This window comes from Mustela erminea, chromosome 4 (assembly GCF_009829155.1).
Source record: "Mustela erminea isolate mMusErm1 chromosome 4, mMusErm1.Pri, whole genome shotgun sequence".
Lineage (NCBI taxonomy): Eukaryota > Metazoa > Chordata > Mammalia > Carnivora > Mustelidae > Mustela > Mustela erminea.
Window position 1 is genome coordinate 127502756 of NC_045617.1, and position 20898 is coordinate 127523653.

The window sequence follows — 20898 nt, forward strand, 5'->3', positions numbered from 1 at the left end:
AGAATATTTATACATAGGTATGTGCGTGGAAATAAATCTGTAAAGATCAGCACTAGGCATGAACTGGTTACCTACAAATGGTGGGACTGAGTGAAATGATCTTTTCACTTACATGTATATGTCTATCTACAGTAAAAATGCATAATGCGGGGCACCTGGGTGGCTCAGTGGGTTAAGCCTCTGCCTTTGGCTCGGGTCATGATCTCAGGGTCTTGGGATCGAACCCCACATTGGGCTCTTTGCTCAGCAGGGAGCCTGCTTCCTCCTCGCTCTCTGCCTGTCTCTCTGCCTACTAGTGAAATCTCTCTCTGTCAAATAAATTTTTAAAAATGTATAATGTGTCTAATAAGGGAAAAAGAAGTCTTTGTTTTGTGGTGTTGTTGGGATGTGCGTGAGGTTTTTGAATGGGGGTTGTGATTTCAAAAGTGGAGCAAGAAAATTAAGTATTTTCCAAAACCCTTTGGAAGAATGGATTTTTAGCAATCCAAAGATGTAAAATGAAATGGTTTACAAAACTGTCAAACTGGGAAAAATTAGCCATGCCAAATATTAGGCGAAGCAAGGTAGAACCAGTTTAGAAGGTGCAAAGCATTTAGATTCCTTATCCATTGCATTATATCCAAAGTTGAGAAATTTCCAGGGCAAGAACAGATCGAAAATTCCTGACCCTCTCTATCTCTAAGTGCTTGGCTTTAGACATCAGCACCCTTCCCTCCTGTCTTTCCCTTGCTACTTTGTATTCTCCTCACCCTGCACTGACAGGGTTTTAATTGATCCTGTCCCAACAGCTGGGCTGTAAAAGCCACATAGCACGGATGACGCACGTTCACCCTGGAACATTTTTCATTCATCAGCAGTCTGTCGCCCAGCCCTTCACCAGCTGCTGTGAGGCCAAAACTAATGACCTGGAAGCAGGTCAAAGTCCATGGGCATCTCGGATGGAGAGACCTGCCAGCAAGGAGTTCCTACCAGGACGCATAGTACTTAATACCAAAATGCAGTTCAGCAAAAAGTGGCCGATGGGGCAATGGTTGAGACATTTCTCTAGGCTTAAGAAACTTCAAGTTTAGCGAAGAGAGAACTGGAATTTCAACATAAAATTGTCAGAACAGGGGGTACACGAAATCCACCTGGTGTCCAGAAAAGAATTCCTGAAAAAAGTGGTGGGGAGTCACTTCTGGAAGCAGGTAAGTTAGCCGTGAATATTAGATTGGATTCTATAGATGGTCTGTAGGAAAAGGGAGCCGCTCAGCAGGAGACTGTGGGGACAGGTTTCTAGAACTGGGCAGGGCTTGAGGTGGGTGAGTGGACTGTGAGAGGATACCTGTGAGCAGGTATCTGAAGGGCCACATTAGGGCCCTTGCACTTTATATTTGCAGAAATAGAATTGTAAGAAGAGAAATCATAGGGTCAGATTTCCTTTCCAACAATTACTCCTACCACAGTATGAAGCCTGGGTTGGGATTTTTCTTCATTACACAGTACCTCTGACATGGTAGAGGCTCAGGAAAGATCTGATGAATGACAGATCAGTGAAGAAAGGAAAGAAAAAATTCTTTTTTTATAGGCTTAGTGGGTTTACAAGAACAACAACAACAAAGTGGGTATGGAACTCTCCAGACCCGTGGGGTGGGAGTGGGGAAATGGGACAGGGATGTTATACGCACAACTGGCTGCCACTTGGTTTTATTTTGTTTTTAGTATGCTAATGTTGCATGGGAAAGATTCGTTCCGCCGGCTTCAGAGCTGGAATGCGTTATAGCTCTACCGAGGACGTTCTAGAGCCTGCTCTGCACGGGATGGTCTGGCGGCAGAGGCATCCCCAGCTTGCCTGTTGGAAATGTAGAATCGCCAACCCCACCCCACTGACTGAGTCAGAGTCTGCATTCTAATGAGCTCCCCGGGAAGAGTAGGCAGTTTCATGTTGGAGGTGCCAGTCTGGATGCAGAGACTCTGTCCTATGGGAAGAGTCACCAGGAGAACCTGGGAAGTGAGAAGATCTGGGAATCTCCCTTTGCCCAGTTCTCTGCTTGAGGCTAAAAGTGGGACCAACAGGAATCTACGGTTTTCTGCCCAAGCTCCAGCAATTCCACATTGCTGTTCAACCCCATACTCGGTCTGTTTTTTATTTTGCGCATGTTTTTTGGGGTATGAATATTTATTACTGTCTGTGTGCACCACCAAACCTATGTTCTTGGTCTTTCCTTCTTGCTTTCTATGAGGCCAAAAGAGAGACACTGGCTACGTTGACATCTTTAAGTCTCCAAGAATGTCACTGACAGCATGACTTTTCCAGCCCAATCCAGCAACAAGAACCTGTTCATTTTCTTCCAATCCAGCAACCAGACTTGCTCATTTTCCTCGATAAAATTAGAAAAACCATCATTGGGTACAAAGGCTGTGGGTTTTGTTTGTTTGTTTGTTTGTTCATTTTGTTTTGGGCATTTTTGCTCAGCTGGACCCTGACATACTTCCTGATGGTGGAATCTGCGTCACCCACGTACTGCTCAGCCCCCAAACCACCCGGCAGGCCGTCCATGCGTTGGATGCTGCTGCCTGAGACTCCTGATGGCGGAATCTGGCTGTTTGGCTTCAACCTCTACTTTTTCCAGCACAAGTCCCTTTGTGTGGGAAACACCTCCAAAAGGGTTGGCCTTTAGAGCTGTGCCCAAGTGGCCTTTCTTGTACTGTTTATAATGCCACTTCTGATCTCAACGGTGGCTACAGAGCGCACTGGCCTTACAGAGACCGCAAAAACTTGCCCGTCTGGCCAGCACCACAGGCCTGAGCAAGAGAGCTCAACCTCACACTTTGGAAGCGCCCAGAATGAGACCCACGTGTCCATGACTTCTCCTCACGCAGCTACTGTGCGCTCATGCGTGCACGTACAGGTTGTCACCCTCCTCCTGCTCTCCGACCTAAGCGCCATGCCTCTTGAGGAGACAGGTAGGAGGCATGCTTAGAGGATCCCTCTGTCTAAGAGATGACAATTTTCCTGCACTGTCTGTAATGCTCTCCAGAGCTGGTGACCACAACCAGTAATGGTATCAAGCCTGCTGTGTAGCAGGCACTGTTCTAGGAGCTCATGTGTATGTCACCTTACGGTACCAGCATAATAACGGTTCCTATTTTACAGATGCAGAAACTAAAACCCAGAGAGGTTACGTAACTTGCCAAGTCCCACAGTTTGAAATCAGAATGATGCCTGTTTATCACCAGAGCTGCTCAACACGCTAGTGGACAGAACCTTTAGCAAAAGAGCCTTTACACTTATTACTGGACCTAGGAGCTACAAGCTAGAGAAACCACTCAGAAAGAACTAGGGACTTAGTGAATGGTTTAAAAATGATTTAAAACCAGGATATGAAAAGAATCTGGTTATCCATGCTCCTGCAGGGGAGATGTGTTCCCAGGAACCAGGGTGCTCTGCCGAAGTCCCCGTAACTGTAGCGTAATCAGTTCCAAACTCCAGCCCATGCTACTGGGGACGAACGGAGGGGTCTTACTGAAGGATGCAGTTATCATGAACAATCAGTCAGCTGTGTGTGCGGAAGGCTGGAGAGCACCAGGAGAAATGGAGGGAAGGTGGGGGAAGCACACCAGGTCAAGGTCACAAAGCTGAAGGATTTGTTCAAGAAGGTTTATTTTTTTTTTTTAAAGATTTTATTTATTTATCAGAGAGAGAGAAGAGCAAGCACAGGCAGACAGAATGGCAGACAGAGGCAGAGGGAGAAGCAGGCTCCCTGACAAGCAAGGAGCCCGATGTGGGACTCGATCCCAGGACGCTGGGATCATGACCTGAGCCGAAGGCAGCTGCTTAACCAACTGAGCCACCCAGGCGTCCCTCAAGAAGGTTTAAAGCCCCGGAGAGGAATACTGACTGTCCAAAGGGGAAGTATCTTCTGCACCACTGGCTCAGGGATCCCTGAGAGAACACAACAGAAATTCCAGAGGTCCCACCTCAGGCCACGCCCAGAAGTGAGAGAGAAAGAAGGAAGCCAGTACCTGGGGGGACAGAGGGTTTTGTCTCAGGTCCACTGTACCCCAAATGACTGAGTCCCTCTGCTCTGTGCCCAACTCAGGAAGGGCTGAAGTAAGGAATACATGGAGGAACCCGAGTGGGTTGTGCCAGCTGAGCCAAGCTGCAAGACAGTTGAGTTAGGACAAGAATATTGTAGCTCAGGGCACCCAGGGGGATCAGTCGGTTAAGCATCTGACTCTTAATTTCAAATCAGGTCATGTTCTCAGGGTCCTGGGATCAAGCCCTACATCAGGCTCTGTGCTCAACATGGAATCTGTTAGAGATTTTCTTTCCCTCCCTCTCTTGGCCCCTCCCCCACTCTCTCTCTTTCTCAAAAAAGAATCTTGTAGCTTCTAAGTCTTTTGCTTCTAAGCTTTAAAGTTTCTAACTTCTTTTGTGAAGTTTCTAAGATCATCTTTTGGAACTGTCATGCAAAGGGGCTCCCTACCTGGTGAGGAATTGGGGTGTCAGTGAACCCCTAGATTGTAGGAGCAGTGGTGAGCCAGCAGTGACTGGCCTGAAGGCTAGGGTAGGGGAGCTGGCATAGGGACAGTGGGGTCCCCAGAAGGGCCAGGGTGAGAAGCAGGTGGGAAGGCTGCTAACCCCTTGCCTCCAGGACTTTGAATTGTCTTCCCCTTCCTTCTCTTTTAGCTTTGGGGTATGCTTATCCTTAGCAGGCTCCCCTTTCTGGAAGGTCATTACTGGGGCTCCCAGAGAGAAGGCCTTCTTTGGCCACATCCTCCTTTTTCCCACCTCTTGCCTGGCCTCATGTGTTACTTTTGAGCTTCTGGTTCTGTAGGAAGCAACAGCATCACAGACCAGAATATACTGCCAAAAATAACCACATCTTCTATGTTTTTAAAGAAATTTCTAGTTGAAATCTTGCGTAATTGAATACAGGACTCAACATTTTTAAAAAAAACCCATTCTTATGAATAGAAGTGAGACACACACATTGGTACTGTGTAATGAATATCTTCCCCCAAAGAGGGCTGTGGGTAGAAGCTGGGTAGATGGCAGCCTTCCCTCCTCCTGCGCCAGCACACACATCAACCCATTGGCTTTATGAGCAGATCCAAACGAAGGGACTCGACTGTGTGAAATGCCAGCCTGGCTCCTTTGCCAGCCTGCGAGTCTCCCCAGGTGATGGGGTGGTGCTGGGCTGGAGGGTGGGGGTGAACATCACAGGTCAGGAGAGCAGGACTGCTTAGTACAGGACTTCTCTTCCAGCAGAGGAAGGGAAAGCTATAATCTGCTGTGTCTCTCATGAAGAGAACGAGATAGGATCTACACCAAGCCCCAGCCATCCTGTCTTCCTCCCAGAGAACTGTCAGCATTGCCAGGGGAAGAGGAAAACAGATAAAAGAGGAGGCTAGGCCGAGGCAATGAGAAGCACGCAGCTCTAATTACCACGCCACGGGTTCTTTAATAACATAGCTTGGCTATTTCAAAGCTGCTGTTTAAATCAGTCCACCCTCCTACAAGAACCCTGATTCCTATTATTAGGTGGATCGCATTAGACCTTCCAGTTTGGGGGGATGTAAGTGTTTCTTCTTTATGAAAATTGCCCTGATTTCAAACCAGTAAGAATTAGTCAGTGTCATCACCGTGTTTCCATAGCATCTATTTTTTTTTCTTTGTTCGTTTGTTTCAGGGGTAGAATTTAGCGATTCACCAGTCACGTATAACACCCAGCACTCACCACAAGTGCCTTCCTTAATATTCACCACCCAGTTACCCCATCCCTCACCCTGCTCCCTTCTGGCAGCCCTCAGTTTGTTTCCTAGAGTTAAGCATCACTTATGGTTTGCCTCCCTCTCTGTTTTCATCTTATTTTATTTTTCTGTCCCTTCCCCTATGTGTATTTCCTTTGTTTCTTAAATTCCACATTCTGAGTGAGATCATATGGTATTTGTCTTTCTCTGACTGACTTGTTTCACTGCGTAATACACTCTAGTCCTACCCACATTATTGCAAATGGCAAGATTTCATACTTTTGATGGCTGCATAGTATTCCATTGTACATATACACATATACACATCTCATTTACCCATTGACCTGTCAATGGACATCCGGGCTCTTTCATATCTGGGTTATTGTGGACATTGTTCTTATTCTCTTGGATCTTCACAGCAGTGGCCACAGCCTGGCTGTGCCTAATTGTGCCTGTATTTGCCTTCCCAGCTAACTCCTTGTAGGCTAGAGCCTATTTACTCATATTTTTAACTTGAGCACTGTGTCGTGCATAGTGGGTACCCTATAAACACTTGTTGAAGTACATGAGTGATGAAATACAAACGTGACAGTCAGAACTACAAGACTTTAGGCATGATTGGGTCCTGTAAGATCTGGAAGATCGTGGAGGTGGGACCAAAAGTCTGAATCTGCCTGGACCATTGGCCCCTACCAGCCCCCATCAAAAAACTGACCCAGAAGCTAACTAAATGAATTCTCAAATGAGAAAATCAAAGTTCCCTTTAAGAACAAGCCTTTCAGTGAGTGCAAACTTCTGGACAAGGACTCCACTGTACAGACGATAGGGTTAATAGCAGCAAAGGAAAAAGAATCTCAGTAAAAACAGAGGAAGCATTAAGGATCTCTAACGTAGAGTGGTTTCTGAAAACAACAGAAGGGGGAGCTATAGAGCCACGCAGCTCTTAAAGCTATCCTGGCCTTTCTCTTAGTCCTAAAACCCCAATAAAACTTGTTTCACTTAAGCATCGGCAACAGAAAGGATCATGAGCAAATCGATACAAAATATTAATAAAATCAGGAAGAATTAGGAGCAGAATAGTGTCTCTGCAGATGATGGGAATATACCAGAAAGACAACAGATACAAACTGGTGAAACCTATAACCTAAAATTTCAAATTAGCTAACAAAAGAAAAAGTCAAGCAAAGAGTCACAAATGCAAAAGAAAAAGATACATTAAAATTAGGAAAACTCCGAAATGAGATTCTTGGAGAACAGAAATACTTGTAAATCTGTGAAGGAACTGAGAAAAAAGATAAAGAAAAAATTATAAATGAAGTCCAAATTAAAAGAAATGCAGAAACAAACAAACAAACAGGAAAGACACTAAGAGAATTAGTAGATAGAAGGAAAGAAAACACATTTTGGTTGAAAGAAAATGAAGAGAAGAATTCTACTTCTGGCTGAGATGGAGCAGGAGGAGTTGGACTTATCTTCCAGACCACAATAACTGAAGAAAGGGGGGAAAAATATATGAAACAATGGTTCTCAGGACATTGGACAGTAGGCAATGAATGCATAACCCTTGAAGAAAGGGAAGCACATGAAGTTAGCTTATGGTTGCTCCAACAGAATTGGGAGTTGCAGTGCAGGGAGGGAGCACCCAAACAGAGCTTGGTGGGTGCACTGAGTTGAGCAGAGAGAAAGCAGAATTCAGAGTATCCAAGTCAAGGGGAGCTATAAGACAGTACACGGACTTGGGAAGAACTTCACAGACAGGGGCTCTGGAGATCCGCAGAGAGGCCCTCTCTAGGCTTGGGCTGAGAATTGATATGCACATGCAAAATTAGAAATTACTCAAGAATAGGGAGGAACAACTGGAAAGCAGCAGACCAAACAATTCCTTGAGCTCAGACAGGGCTAGGAATGATTTGTGTTCCTGTTGCCTGGAATGGAAATGCCTCAAAGACACTGCCTTCATAGTGAGGTTAAATTATCCCTAGACCAAAGAGTGCTTTGAACCTGCCCTAGTAAAGCTTAAAAGCAAGCTTTGAAAAGATCCAACCAATTCCAAGTAATGTCATTGTGTGCCAGGATGAAGTACAACTACATTTAAAGAACTACAACATATCCAGCACTCAACAGTGTAAAACTCACCATGTCAGCCATTCAATCAAAAGTTACAAAGAAGCAGGAAAGTATGGCCCATAATCATGAAGAAAGTAAGTCATAGAAATAGACTAGAAATGACAAAGATGATGAACAAGGCCCATCAAGCCGCTGGTCTAAATATATGCCACGCATTCAAGAAGGTAGAGGAAAGCACGGGCACAAAGAGAGAAATGGGCTCGATCCCAGGATCCTGGGATCATGACCTGAGCGGAAGTCAGACGCTTAAACGACTGCCCACCCAGGCACCCCGAGAAATGGAAAATTTTTTAAAAGACAAAAATAAAACTAGAAACTAAAAATATAATATCTGAGATGAAAAATACTTGTACTAAATTAGCAGTCGATCAGACACTGCAGAAAACACCAGTTTTTGAAGGCACAGCCATCGAAACTGAAGCACAGACAGGAAAGTCTGAACAAAAAAGGAACAGATCTGGGGAACCTGAGTGGCACAGTCGGTTAAACATCAGACTCCTGGTTTCGGCTCAGGTCCTGATCTCTGTATTATGAGCTCGAGCCCCGCCTTGGGCTTCACCCTCAGTGAGGCGTCTGCTTGAGCTTCTCTCTCTGCTCTCTCTGCCTCGCCAAAATAAATCAATAATCTTTAAAAAAAAATAAACGAATCATCAATAGACTATGAGACTACGTCAAGAAGTCTAAAATACAGGGCGCCTGGGTGACTCAGTGGGTTAAGCCTCTGCCTTCAGCTCTGGCCATGATCTCAGGGTCGTGGGATCAAGCCCCGTGCGTAGGGCTCCCTGTTCGGAGAGGCGCCTGCTTCCCCCACTCTCTGCCTACCTGTGATCTCTCTCTCTCTCTCCCTGTCAAATAAATAAAGTCTTTAAATTTTTTTTTATTTTAAAAAAGAAAAAAGGGATCATCCAGTAAAAGCAGCTAGACATAAAAATGGAACATGGCATATGGGGAAACAAAGCTGAAAATCACTAGTGACTGTGCATACAGCACAAATCTGGGGACAATGGAATGGCATCTTTAAAGGGCTGGCAGAAAACAGGTCATCTATGTAAAATTACTATAGCCAGCAAAATACCTGTCAAAAATGAGGCAGAATAAAGACTTTTTCAGCCACACAAAAGCTGAGATTCATGCCAGGAGATCTGTACTACAAAAAATGTTAAAGGAACTTTTTCAGGTGGAAGGAAATGTGACTTGCCCAAACAGGTGAAGAGACCCTAGCTGTACATACATGAATAAATATGTTTTCTTTAGTTTCTTCCCCCTTTGGAAGCACACTGCTGTAAAAATCTCCCCCTGTGCACGAAGCGGGACAGTATTATCTGATGGCAGATAATGGCAACTTTAAGATTTAAATTAGAAACCCCAGAGTAACCACTAAAAAAATATACATAACTAAGCCAATAGTGGAGATAAAAATGGAATAAAAAAAAACCCCACTCATGATAGAGTACCAATGAGCAATAGCCCAAATTGAAGTTGAAACTGTCAGGATGGAAACTGACATTGCCTGGCTCCTAGAACTGGGCTCTCAGTGTATCAAAAATGCGAGGAATGTGCCAAATGAGGCATCAGAGTAAAGAAAGATTTCTGAGAACAAGTGGAACCTCAGCATAACTCTAAGAGCTGAAAAGCATTTGGGGGAGAGAAGTGAAATAAGATAGTCTTGGGAGGGAGAATGGAAAATGCAATGATGAAGGTAGAAGAGGAAGTATGACATTTTTTAGTTGGAGAAATTGAAATGACAAAGTGTTTATGTAGAAAGTAACCAGAGAATATTAGAAAATAAAAAGAGAGGTAAAGAGGTTAGTCAGATGGTCAAAGGCTTTGAATTTAGACTTGAGGGGGCGAGATGGAGTCTCTGAGGGTTGCTTATCTCTGAGTCAGGCATGCGTCCTCAGCTGCAGCCCTGCATACCCCTTTTTAATGGACTATAATCACTTTTTTGCCATTGTATTGCAAATACCATGCACTTTAGAGTCAGAAATCCCTGGGGTTTGTATCCAGGTTCTCCACTTAGAACAGACTGATTTGGGGGCAAAATGCTTATTAATCTAAGCCTGAATTGTTTTCGAAACTGTCAGTTCCCTAAAAGATGAGACAGCCAGTCACGTGGTAGTTGATCACTGTCCCTTTTCCTCTGCCCACATTATTGATTCAGAGATGGACACGGGACACAGTTCTGCCCAGTCTGTGTTCTTTTCTCTGGGTCTCTAGCAATAGGGCACTAAGAGCCTAAAATTGTCACTATATGGGGAGAGGCTGCCAAAGGTAGAATCCAAAACAGAAGAATGCAGAGCCCAGAGAGTGATAAAGGAGAAAGTTCTGGTAACATATTTAGAGGCTCCAGAATTAGTCATGGTAGAACTTGAAAGATCTACCCCTGGACTTTTTGATTATGTGAGTCAATAATTTCCCAAACTTACCTTTTCATAGGCAAACCTTTATATGATTTTGGACACAGTCGAAAGTACCTAAACTGGGGGTGCTTGGGTGGCTCAGTTGGTTAAGTGTCCTACTTTTGATTTCCACTCAGGTCATGCTCTCAGGGTCATAAGATCGAGCCCTGCCATGGGTTCTGCTCTCAGCGTGGAGACTCCTTAGGATTCTGTCTCTCCTCCCTCTACCCCTCTCAGTGCATGCTTTCTCTCTCTCTCTCTCTCTCAAATAAATAAATCTTAAAAAAAAAAAAAAAAAAAAAAGGTCTAAAAGCACCTAAACAGGGCATCTGGGTGGCTCAGTGAGTTAAGGCCTCTGCCTTCGGCTCAGGTCATGATCTCAGGGTCCTGGGATCGAGTCCCGCATTGGGCTCCCTGCTCAGCTCTCTTCCTCCTCTCTCTCTGCCTGCCTCTCTGCCTGCGTGTGAACTCTCTCTCTCTGTCAAATAAATAAATAAATAATTGAAGAAAAGAATAAAAGCACTTACACTATATAGCATTTCTGTAGGACGAAATGAGACAAATGTGTAACAAACAGCACACTTTCAATAACACTGGCAACTATCATTTCCTTATCACTGTATATATCTTAATGACATTTAAAACTCTGAACAAGTAGGTATTAAGAACTCAATTTTATAGAAGGATTTAAGATTTTATTTATTTATTTATTTGTCAGAGAGAGAGAGAGCACAAACAGGCAGAGTGGCAGGCAGAGGCAGAGAGAGAAGCAGGCTCCCTGCGGAGCAAGGAGTCGGATGTGGGACTTGATCCCAGGACCCTGGGATCACGATCTGGGCTGAAGGCAGCAGCTTAACCAACTGAGTCACCCAGGTGTTCCAAATTTTATAGAAGGATTTAGAGAAGGGAGATAACTTGTTAAGTTCCCGAAGTCAATGAATGACATAATTGAGCTATCTCTCCATTCTACATTATAGTCTCTGCAGTCACATTCCCCGCACATAGTAGGCATTTGGTAAACATTGATTCCTTTCCTCTTTCCTGTACACGAGAGCCTAAAATCCTGCCTTTCTACCCAGAGATCTAAAGGAAAGCAGAACCTGAAAAGTTGCTTCTCTAGATTGGGGTCACTCTGGTATAGTTTACATTAACTCTGAATGATCTTACTTCCTTAATGTTGACTCTTTCGTCTTAACCTCTGAAAGTTCATCCCTCTCAGCTGACCTCTCAGATTCCCATCTACTTCTGGATGTGGGCGTCCCAAAGAGTCCCTGGCATGAATGGGCTGGCCCTCTGGTCCTTTGACTGCATTAGTCACTGATGCCTACCAATATCCTCCTGAGCAGGTGTGTCCCCTAATCTCCTCCACGTATCCCATGTGGTCCCATAGCTGCTCATGCCTGGAGGGCTCCCTGGTGCCCTCTCCTCCCACCCAATTCATCAAAGTAGTCTTGGTTCTTTCTCCTCAGTGATCAGGTTTATGAGTCCCAGTGAAATATATTTGTGAAAAAAAAAAAATCCCATTGCTTTAGCTGATAAATGTTCATGATCAGCCCAACCTAATATGGCCATTTCATTATAGGTCATTGATGGGAATTTCTCTCGAAGTCACGGACATGTGCTGTCCTCAGTTGACTACAAGTTAGAAATGCTGAAAAGTAAGTAAACATTTTGATTCAGAAATTTGAATCAAGAAATGTTTCATTTAGTCTTCAGCTCTCTGTTTTAGAAAACGAGGACTCTTAGCTTCATGACGACCCTTGCAAACTGACATCTTTGGAGAGCACTGGATGAGGAGTAGAAAGATCTGAGTCAATGTCACTTCTTAGCCATTCTTTAATTACGGAGAAAACTACCACATTCCCACCATTCTATTCTCCTCTGCTTCCTTCCTAATAGAACCTCTGCGTGGTTGGGGGGCTGGATAATGCACCCATCTAAAAGCCTCCTTTGTTCAGCCTTCCCTGCAGAAAAGGAAGTACAAGTAGAAGCCATTGGTGGGGGGGCAGGGTACCCTTGACATAATCTTTAAACTGGCTGACTCAGCTGGAAGGTACATTTTTGTCCTTCTTCTTCCCACTCTTCCTTGCTTAGAACTAGGTATCATGACCAGAGCTGCAGTGGCCATTCTGTGGCCTGAGGGGAACAGTGACAAGGATCAGTAGAGCAGAAAGAGGATTTCTGGAGCCACATGGCCTAGACCGTGTGTCTCTACACTTTTTTAAGTGAGAGGAAAAAAATAATTCAGAGTCACTGTTGCTAGAAACCAAATATCAGCCCCAATAGAGACAGTGACCAGGGAACATTGCTAATTAAGCAATGAGGCTTCATTTCCTCATTTGTAAACTGATGGAGTCATGTTAGCTCCCTACAGTCTCCTCCATTTCTATAACTATAATTTTAAGAATCTATATGGATGCCCAAATGCAAAAGCCAGGTCTTGCCTGATCTCTGTTCTATCCTGGTATTCTGGGAAAATTCGAAAGCATTTCCATCCTTAGGTGGAAGTCAAAATGATTGTGAACATAGAATTGCCACCACATGACCCAACAATTCCACTCTGAGATGTATACCCAGGAGACATGAAAACATATACACACATGCAAACTTGTACATGAATGTTCATAGTAACATTAGTCTTAATAGCTAAGAAGTAGGAACAACCGAAGTGTCCACCAGTTGATGAATGGATAGACAAAATGTGGCATATCCAGACACCACAGTAGTATTCATCCATAAACAGGAATGATGTACTAAAGCATGCTACAACACGGAAGACCCTTGGAAACATCATGCTAAGTAAAAAATAAATAAATAAATAAATAAATAAATAAATAAAATCCAGACACAAAAGACCACATCTACTGTATGATTCCATTGATATGAAAAGTCCAGAACAGGCAAATCCATATTAAGAGAAAGATTAGTGGTTGTGCAACAGATGGAGGCAGAGGGGCTGGGGAAGGACTGCCAATGGGCATGGGGTTTGAATTTTGGGTGATGATTCTGCCATGACATAGTGGGAATAGTTGCACAACTCTGTGAATATACTAACACTCACTCGCTTGTACCCTTCTGCGTGGTGAGTTTTATGGCATGTCAATTTTATCTCAGTTAAGAGAAAAACTCAACATTTTGAGTGAAATAGGCTGCACTCAGATAGGCTTCTCTTGGGTATGTGCTAGCAAGCGCACCTTAAGAAAAACATGATGAGGGGCACCTGGGTGGCTCAGTGGGTTAAGCCTTTGCCTTCGGCTCAGGTCATGATCCCAGGGTCCTGGGATCGAGCCCCGCATCGGGCTCTCTGCTTAGCAGGGGGCCTGCTTCCTCTTCTCTTTCTTCCTGCCTCTCTGCCTACCTGTGATCTCTGTCTGTCAAATAAATAAATAAAATCTTTAAAAAAGAAAAGAAAAGAAAATCATGATGAAAGGGGCGCCTGGGTGGTTCACTCAGTTAAATGTCTGACTCCTGATTTCAGCTCAGGTTATGATCTTAAGATTGAGAGATGGAGCCCCGTATTGGGTTTTGCACTTCGGGGGAATCATGGGATTCTCTCTTCCTCTCCCTCTGCCCTTCCTACACCCCAGCATGTGCACTCTCTCTCTCTCTAAAAACCAAACCAAACCAAACTAAAAAACATGAGGAATAGGATGGATAGGCAAAAGGCCTCTAAGAAACAAAGGTATGAATGAGTCAGGTTTCAAGTAAATAGCTCAGCTTTGAGGTACACTTAAAAAAGCATGACTACACAATAGAATATCTCTTAAGTAATGGGAAGAAATCGGCATTAGAGTAAATGTCAAATAGCTTTGTCTAGTATATGTCACATCTTAACTAAAATGGGGATGTGTAAAGGGTGGCACTCCAAAGTGTTATTTCTTACTCATTACTTTCTTACTCATTTTCACAATAACCATGCCCCAGAAGACTATCTTGCAATCAGGATTACATTAGGATATTGTATATATGGTATTTTTAGAACCAGGAAATTCAGCATAGTCTGTCAAACAGTGACCCCACTAGAAACAAAAGCCTTCAGCACTTCATCTCTGCCCAACCCATCCAGGGATGTTGAGCTACAGACCGAGGGACATCTTTGGGTTTTTTTTTTTTTTTTTTTGGAAGCCAGGGAATTTCTCTTTCCTTTCAAGTGGCCTTGTATGTAACAGGACCTGAGAGAGGCAGCTGTAGAGAAAAGAATGCTAAGTCCGTGATCTGATTTGTACAGAAAAAATTAAGTGATCTTAGACAAGACTCTGAGCCTCAACCTCTTTCCTTACAAAGTAAGGAGGTCAAACCAGATGACCTCTTAAGGTTGCTTTTGGTTCAAATTTCTATTAATCTAGCAACCTTGTGATGAAACAGGAAATCTAACGTAGTCTAAGATCATCTCTGAGTCTGGTGTAGAGGTGTAGGCAAAAATTTGGAACATATGTTACTGTTCCTTCTAGACTCTTGGGAGGACCTTAAGGCAACTCCAGCTCCTCCTCCCTCATTTTAATCTTCGGATTTTTATCACATCCCAATACCTGCTATAATTTGGATGCTATGTTGGCCTCAAAGTGAATATCCTCCTAGTGGTACATCGGGGAGTGATAGAACATTTCCTTTGTAAAGGGTTGAAAACACACACACACACAAACACACACACACACCCCACCATCCCCACCCTCTGCCCACCACCACCACCATGACCATGACCATCACTCCAAATTCCATCACACAATGGTAATGTAACAAAGAAAATTAAGAGTTTCCAAAAGAATCTTTTAATCTAAGTGTTAGTCCGCATTTTCTTGTTTTTTGAACTGTTTTTCTAAGTATGCATCTCAAGTCGTCTTGTACAACTGTGCTTTGAAAGCTTTGCCTCGGAGCATCTGCTTGACAGGTCAGTCTGGCACCTGCTGTTTTAATCACGCTGAAGTGAGGCTCTAGCCGTGTGCACACGTGCGTATGCTGACAGGCTAGCAGGCTGGCCTGCCGGCTGCCTGCCGGTCCCCCTCTCACAAGGTGGGCAAGAGAAGCAGGATACTTACAGTATGCCAAGAAGCACCTGGCAGCAATCCCTGCCTTCTCCGAAGTAACCGATCATGAGTCTGACAGGTTGTGGGGAATGCATGGCCAAGGATCCAGGGGGCCCTGGCAGCTGACCCAGTATTCAGGGCATTTAAAACCAATGTTACCCTTCAATTAAGTTGTTGGAAGCTTTACATCAGCTCAGCATGAATGGTACCAGCCAGTTCACTGTTGAATATAGAAAATTGAAGAAGTCACTGACTCTGATCCATTTGACCCTACTCGTTACTAGGTCTAGTTTTTATAATAGCCAATACTTGTAAACTGCTGCTCTTTTCCATTTTGGAGGCCATTTTAACATTATGTAGATACTGTTCACACTTTTCCTTGGAACCCTCTTCATATATTCTTTAGCCTCTTTAATGTGGAAATCCCTTGTCTAAACCTCATTTTTCCGCTTCCTCTTTCTTTTAAAAAACATTGATGCAGTAGAACCAACTAGAATGAAATAAATATAGGGTCAGATTTAGAGTAATATTTTTTCCTAATTTTGCATTTGTCTAAACATTAGAAAAATCCAAAGCCTACATTTTTTTTATCCTATAGGGGTATGTAAATAAATGTACATTTGTTTATAACTTAACACTCCACTTCTGCTTCCCAGATGAGAAACTGACTCGCCCTATCTAAGACAAAACATGGTGCAATGGGGGCAGAAAATCTCCACAGAGAAATTTGCAGGCTAGCTGGTTTCATATACACAATGATATATGCACAAAATTATTCACTGGGGCACTATAAAAAAAAAAAGCATAGACAACCTACATGGCCATTGGTAGGGAACCAGTGAAATAAAGTATGGCAAGATTACATAATGGGTACTGTGGGAAGCTCTGTGTTTTAAACATACTGTTCAGTGAAGGAAAGAGGCAGCACAACAGTGTTACTATCATCATAAGATGTGTGAAGAGAGGAAAAAAGGGAATAACCTACATCCATTTGCAGATAAATGGAACATTTCTGCAAGGATGCTGAAGAGACAACAGTGGGAAGAATGGTCCCCTCCAGGGAGGAAAACTGTAGGAAGGAGGAAGACACTTCCTTTCCACTCTCTATGCTTAAGAGTTGTGTGCTGTATACAAGTAGTAACTATTCAAAAAAAAAAAACAAAAAAAATTCTTAAGAAGTAAAGATATAGAAGGATTTCTAAACAAATTATACTTAGTCTGCTTTCAAGGAGGCGTCCTTTCGACTAATAAAATATTTAAGGGTATTTACAGATTTGCATGGATGTCACATCTTATATTGGGTATGACTGTGGTTGGTTTGGTTTTCCCAGAGCGACAGAGTAAATTCATTTGAACTTTTACCTATCCCTCCCCGTTTCTAGAGAAAGAATTTAATATGATGTATTCTGAACGTTAACAGGCAAAACCATAACAAAGAAGCCAAAAAGGAGAAGAAGGAGACAGAAGAGAGGACACCATTAGGACACAAACGTTTATGTGATTTTTAGCCATTACAACAGTAGTTCAGAAATATCTCAAATGTTACATTGATGTCATCAATATTACAAAAAGAAAAAAAAAATGACAGGCAACAGTGAAGAGCACCAGAGAACCAGCGCACACACCTAGAGAAGACCATGCTTCTTTCCTTCAACTGCCAAGAGATTTTCACCACTAAGCCCCCCTCCCCCGTGCTTTCCTTCTGGACTTTCCCTAACCTGCTTTCCTTTGTGACTTTAGGCCTCGTCCTCGCCCTCCTCCTCCTCGAACTCCCCCTGTTCATCGGCCGTGGCGTCCTGGTACTGCTGGTACTCGGACACCAGGTCATTCATGTTGCTCTCGGCCTCGGTGAACTCCATCTCATCCATGCCCTCGCCCGTGTACCAGTGCAGGAAGGCCTTGCGCCGGAACATGGCCGTGAACTGCTCCGAGATGCGCTTGAACAGCTCCTGGATGGCCGTGCTGTTGCCGATGAAGGTGGCCGACATCTTGAGGCCGCGCGGCGGGATGTCGCACACGGCCGTCTTCACGTTGTTGGGGATCCACTCGACGAAGTAGCTGCTGTTCTTGTTCTGCACGTTGAGCATCTGCTCGTCCACCTCCTTCATGGACATGCGGCCGCGGAAGATGGCGGCCACGGTCAGGTAGCGGCCGTGGCGTGGGTCGCAGGCGGCCATCATGTTCTTGGAGTCGAACATCTGCTGCGTGAGCTCGGGCACCGTGAGCGCGCGGTACTGCTGGCTGCCCCGGCTGGTCAGGGGGGCGAAGCCGGGCATGAAGAAGTGCAGGCGCGGGAAGGGCACCATGTTCACGGCCAGCTTGCGCAGGTCGGCGTTCAGCTGGCCCGGGAAGCGCAGGCAGGTGGTGACGCCGCTCATGGTGGCCGACACCAGGTGGTTGAGGTCTCCGTACGTGGGGGTGGTCAGTTTCAGGGTGCGGAAGCAGATGTCATACAGGGCCTCGTTGTCGATGCAGTAGGTCTCATCCGTGTTCTCCACCAGCTGGTGCACGGACAGGGTGGCGTTGTAGGGCTCGACCACCGTGTCGGACACCTTGGGCGAGGGCATGACGCTGAAGGTGTTCATGATGCGGTCTGGGTACTCCTCCCGGATCTTGCTGATGAGCAGCGTGCCCATCCCGGACCCCGTGCCGCCCCCCAGCGAGTGGGTCAGCTGGAAGCCCTGCAGACAGTCACAGCTCTCTGACTCCTTCCTCACCACGTCCAGGACCGAGTCCACCAGTTCGGCTCCCTCTGTGTAGTGACCCTTTGCCCAGTTGTTTCCTGCACCACTCTGGCCTGCCAGAGCGAGAGACGAGACTTCGTAAGTCACTGATGACTGGATTAAATTCTTTTTTACCTTAAACCCCTTAATATAGATCAATGACTCAGTGTTCAGATAAGATTATCTCATATTACCACCAAAATGGCCAGACATTAAAATATTTGGTTAGAGATGTAATTATAAACAAGGGAGGCCAGAAATACCTGGCAATTAAAGGTTGAAAGGTAAATTTGTTTTAGATTATATTAAGACTGAATGGGCCCACAAGGGGATGTTCTTCATACAGTACTCTCCCTCAGGCGGCCATACACCTCCACCCTGAGCTGTACTGTGTCAGATGAGCCTCCCATGCCATCAGCCATGTCAGTCACTCACCAAATACGAAGTTGTCTGGCCTGAAGATCTGGCCAAATGGCCCAGACCTGACGGAGTCCATGGTGCCGGGCTCCAGGTCCACCAGGATGGCCCGGGGTACGTACTTGTTACCTGGAGGGAACAGAGCTAGACTTAAATGTGCAAGCAGAGAGTTCTAAAGAGAAAGCCTTTTTTCCCCTTTTGCAGGCACTACTGTTGTCCCCAAACAAAGAAGGACACAGAACCCATCACATTCTCAAAGGCCTTGGTTGTGAATGCCTCCCTGAAATGCTCCAGTGAAACAGTGGGAATCCTAAATCCGCTGGTCCACCCTCCCCTGGGGCCACACTCCCGGAGTAAGTCCTGGGGAAAGGAGAGTAAAAAATTGAAATGGGGGGGGGGGGGGCGTGCCGGAAAGGCAATTACCAGTGGCTTCATTGTAGTACACATTGATTCTCTCCAGCTGCAAATCACTGTCTCCATGGTAACTGCCAGTGGGGTCGATTCCATGCTCATCACTGATGACCTCCCAAAACTAAGACACAGAAAAAGTTTGCATTTAGCCATGCCCAGCCCTCAAAGGGTCTCACAATAAAAAGCCCCCGACTCAGTTCCAAAAACCCCAGCTTTCAGGCAGCGTGACCGGGCTCAGCCCTAAGGCTTGTATCGTGCAGGGTCAGAAAGTTGAAATTGGGCGTTTCCCTGGCGAACAGCTGCCGGCGGCAGGAGGCGGGGGTCCCTTCGGGTGGCGGTGGGCGGGGAGGGTTAGAGCCGCAAGCCGAGGGCTCGCAAGCCGAGGAGTTTCGCGCTCAGAGTCGCAGCTGCGGGCGGCGGCGGGAGGCGGGCGCGCAGGGACTCCAGGCGGCGCAGAGAGGGTGGGCTGGGGAGCAGGGAAAGGAGGGAACGGAAGGAGGGTGGTTTGAGATTCAAAGCACGTCCAGAGACCTCAAGACAATCGCTCTTCTCCCCTCCCCCACAGCTCGACTGCGGGTCTAGCGGATAAAACCATTTCTACCCGCGTCCGGGCCCCTCCTGTAAACCCGCGCGCAAAACCTCGCGGACACACCCGCGCTTTCTGCAGGCAAGCTTGCCTGGCCAAGGGAGGAGTAGGGGATAAGCGGGCGCTGAGGAGTGGCCGGGATTCCAAATGAGTTACAGCAAAGATGAAAGCGAGGTTCCTCCCCCCAACCCCCACCAAGTCGCCTCCGAGCCCACGCCCCACACGGCCGCACAAAGCTGCCGGGAAGGTCTGTGCCTGGGGAGCCCGGGGCCGGCTCAGGTCGAGGCTCTCGCGGAGGAACGCCGAGGGCCTTCAGGCCGGCGCACCCCACCCCTCTGGACCCCTCCCCTCCCGGCGCGCCCACCTTGGCGCCGATCTGGTTGCCGCACTGGCCCGCCTGGATGTGCACGATCTCACGCATGGTGCTTGCTAGCTTCTTCGGGCTCTTGTCGGCGTCTGGTCAGTCTGTCCCGTCCTCTCTTACACACCCACTGTGGGGTCACCGGCAACGCGCTCGGGAACCTACTGGCTGAGAGCGCTGGCCCAGAGGACTCAGCCTTTTATTCAAGGAGGGTGGGGCGGACCGCGTAGGCCGCGCCCCCAGCCCGAGCCCCCCAGTCCTCTTCGCGCTAGAGCTCTTCAGGCCCCGCTGACGTAATGCTCTGAGCCCCAAGGACCATCCTGGGGGCTGGACATTGGGCCCGCAGCCAATCAGCACAGACTTGCGGACCGGGCGAGGAGTGGGGGTTTGGGGTAGTAGGGTGGAGGCGTGGGCATTGTCTAGGACTTGGGGCAGGGGGAGGTGAAAGAGCTGGGAACTGAGAATTGGGGGTAGGTGAAGGAACTGAGGGTGAGAGGGGGGCGAAGCGAGGGCGACCCCTGTGGCAGGCCGGTGAGGGGTGGGGAGAGCTGGCACTGGATGGGGTGAGCAGGGACTGGAGCAGGTGGAGAGGCCCTCAGGTGCGCTGTGCTCCCGGTGCTGGCAGGTGGAAGGGTAGAGGGTGGCGTAGGTTGCACTGCCAGCGCTGACTGAGACGCCTCCTCGGCCAATGGCCGGAAATCCCTAAGCTACCTCTTTCCCCGGCCCTAGAAGCCAAAGACTGTCCAGCGGCCGAACCCTGGTCACACAGAGCCTTGGACGAGCCCAGGAGAAAATCGTGTGTGATCAGGCTGTGGGGTCTGAAGAGCCGTGACCCTGGACCCCCAAATCCCAGGAGCCCCGGGGAACCTTCGTCCTGCCCCCAGCATCCGCCTGCTCTCCGTTTTGTCTCTGTCAAGGGCTTGCTCCCTCTCACTGCGGTTGCTGCATCCAGGGGTGGGGCAACCTCCGCATCCCCTCCAGCCCCATCCGACTCTGTCTAAGAGTCCCCAGCTTTCTGGCTGGTACCAAAGACCCCGCCACCTCTCGGGCTGGCTTTTGTTTCTTGGGAGTGGATGGGGTGGGTGTGGCTGTCCGCGCACGGGTACAGTCCAGC

At 46.6% G+C, this 20898-nt stretch overlaps 1 protein-coding gene across 3 annotated transcripts in view; it reads right to left on the bottom strand.

Moving 5' to 3' along the window:
* Positions 1–20028, bottom strand: part of TUBB2A (tubulin beta 2A class IIa) — a 54942-nt gene extending 34914 nt beyond the window's left edge. Inside the window, exons 1-4 of one of the 3 annotated variants that reach the window (XM_032340975.1) lie at positions 19788–20003; positions 18850–18958; positions 18445–18570; positions 16765–18083 (exon numbers count right to left, since the gene is read on the bottom strand). In XM_032340975.1, coding sequence (XP_032196866.1) covers positions 17023–18083; positions 18445–18570; positions 18850–18958; positions 19788–19844 — 1353 coding nt within the window. In that variant the 5' untranslated portion in view covers positions 19845–20003 and the 3' untranslated portion in view covers positions 16765–17022. Of the gene's footprint in view, positions 1–16764; positions 18084–18444; positions 18571–18849; positions 18959–19787 lie in introns of those variants that run through there. The other 2 variants (XM_032340977.1, XM_032340978.1) reach the window with 2 other exon arrangements.
* Between the last annotated feature and the right edge of the window lie 870 nt (positions 20029–20898).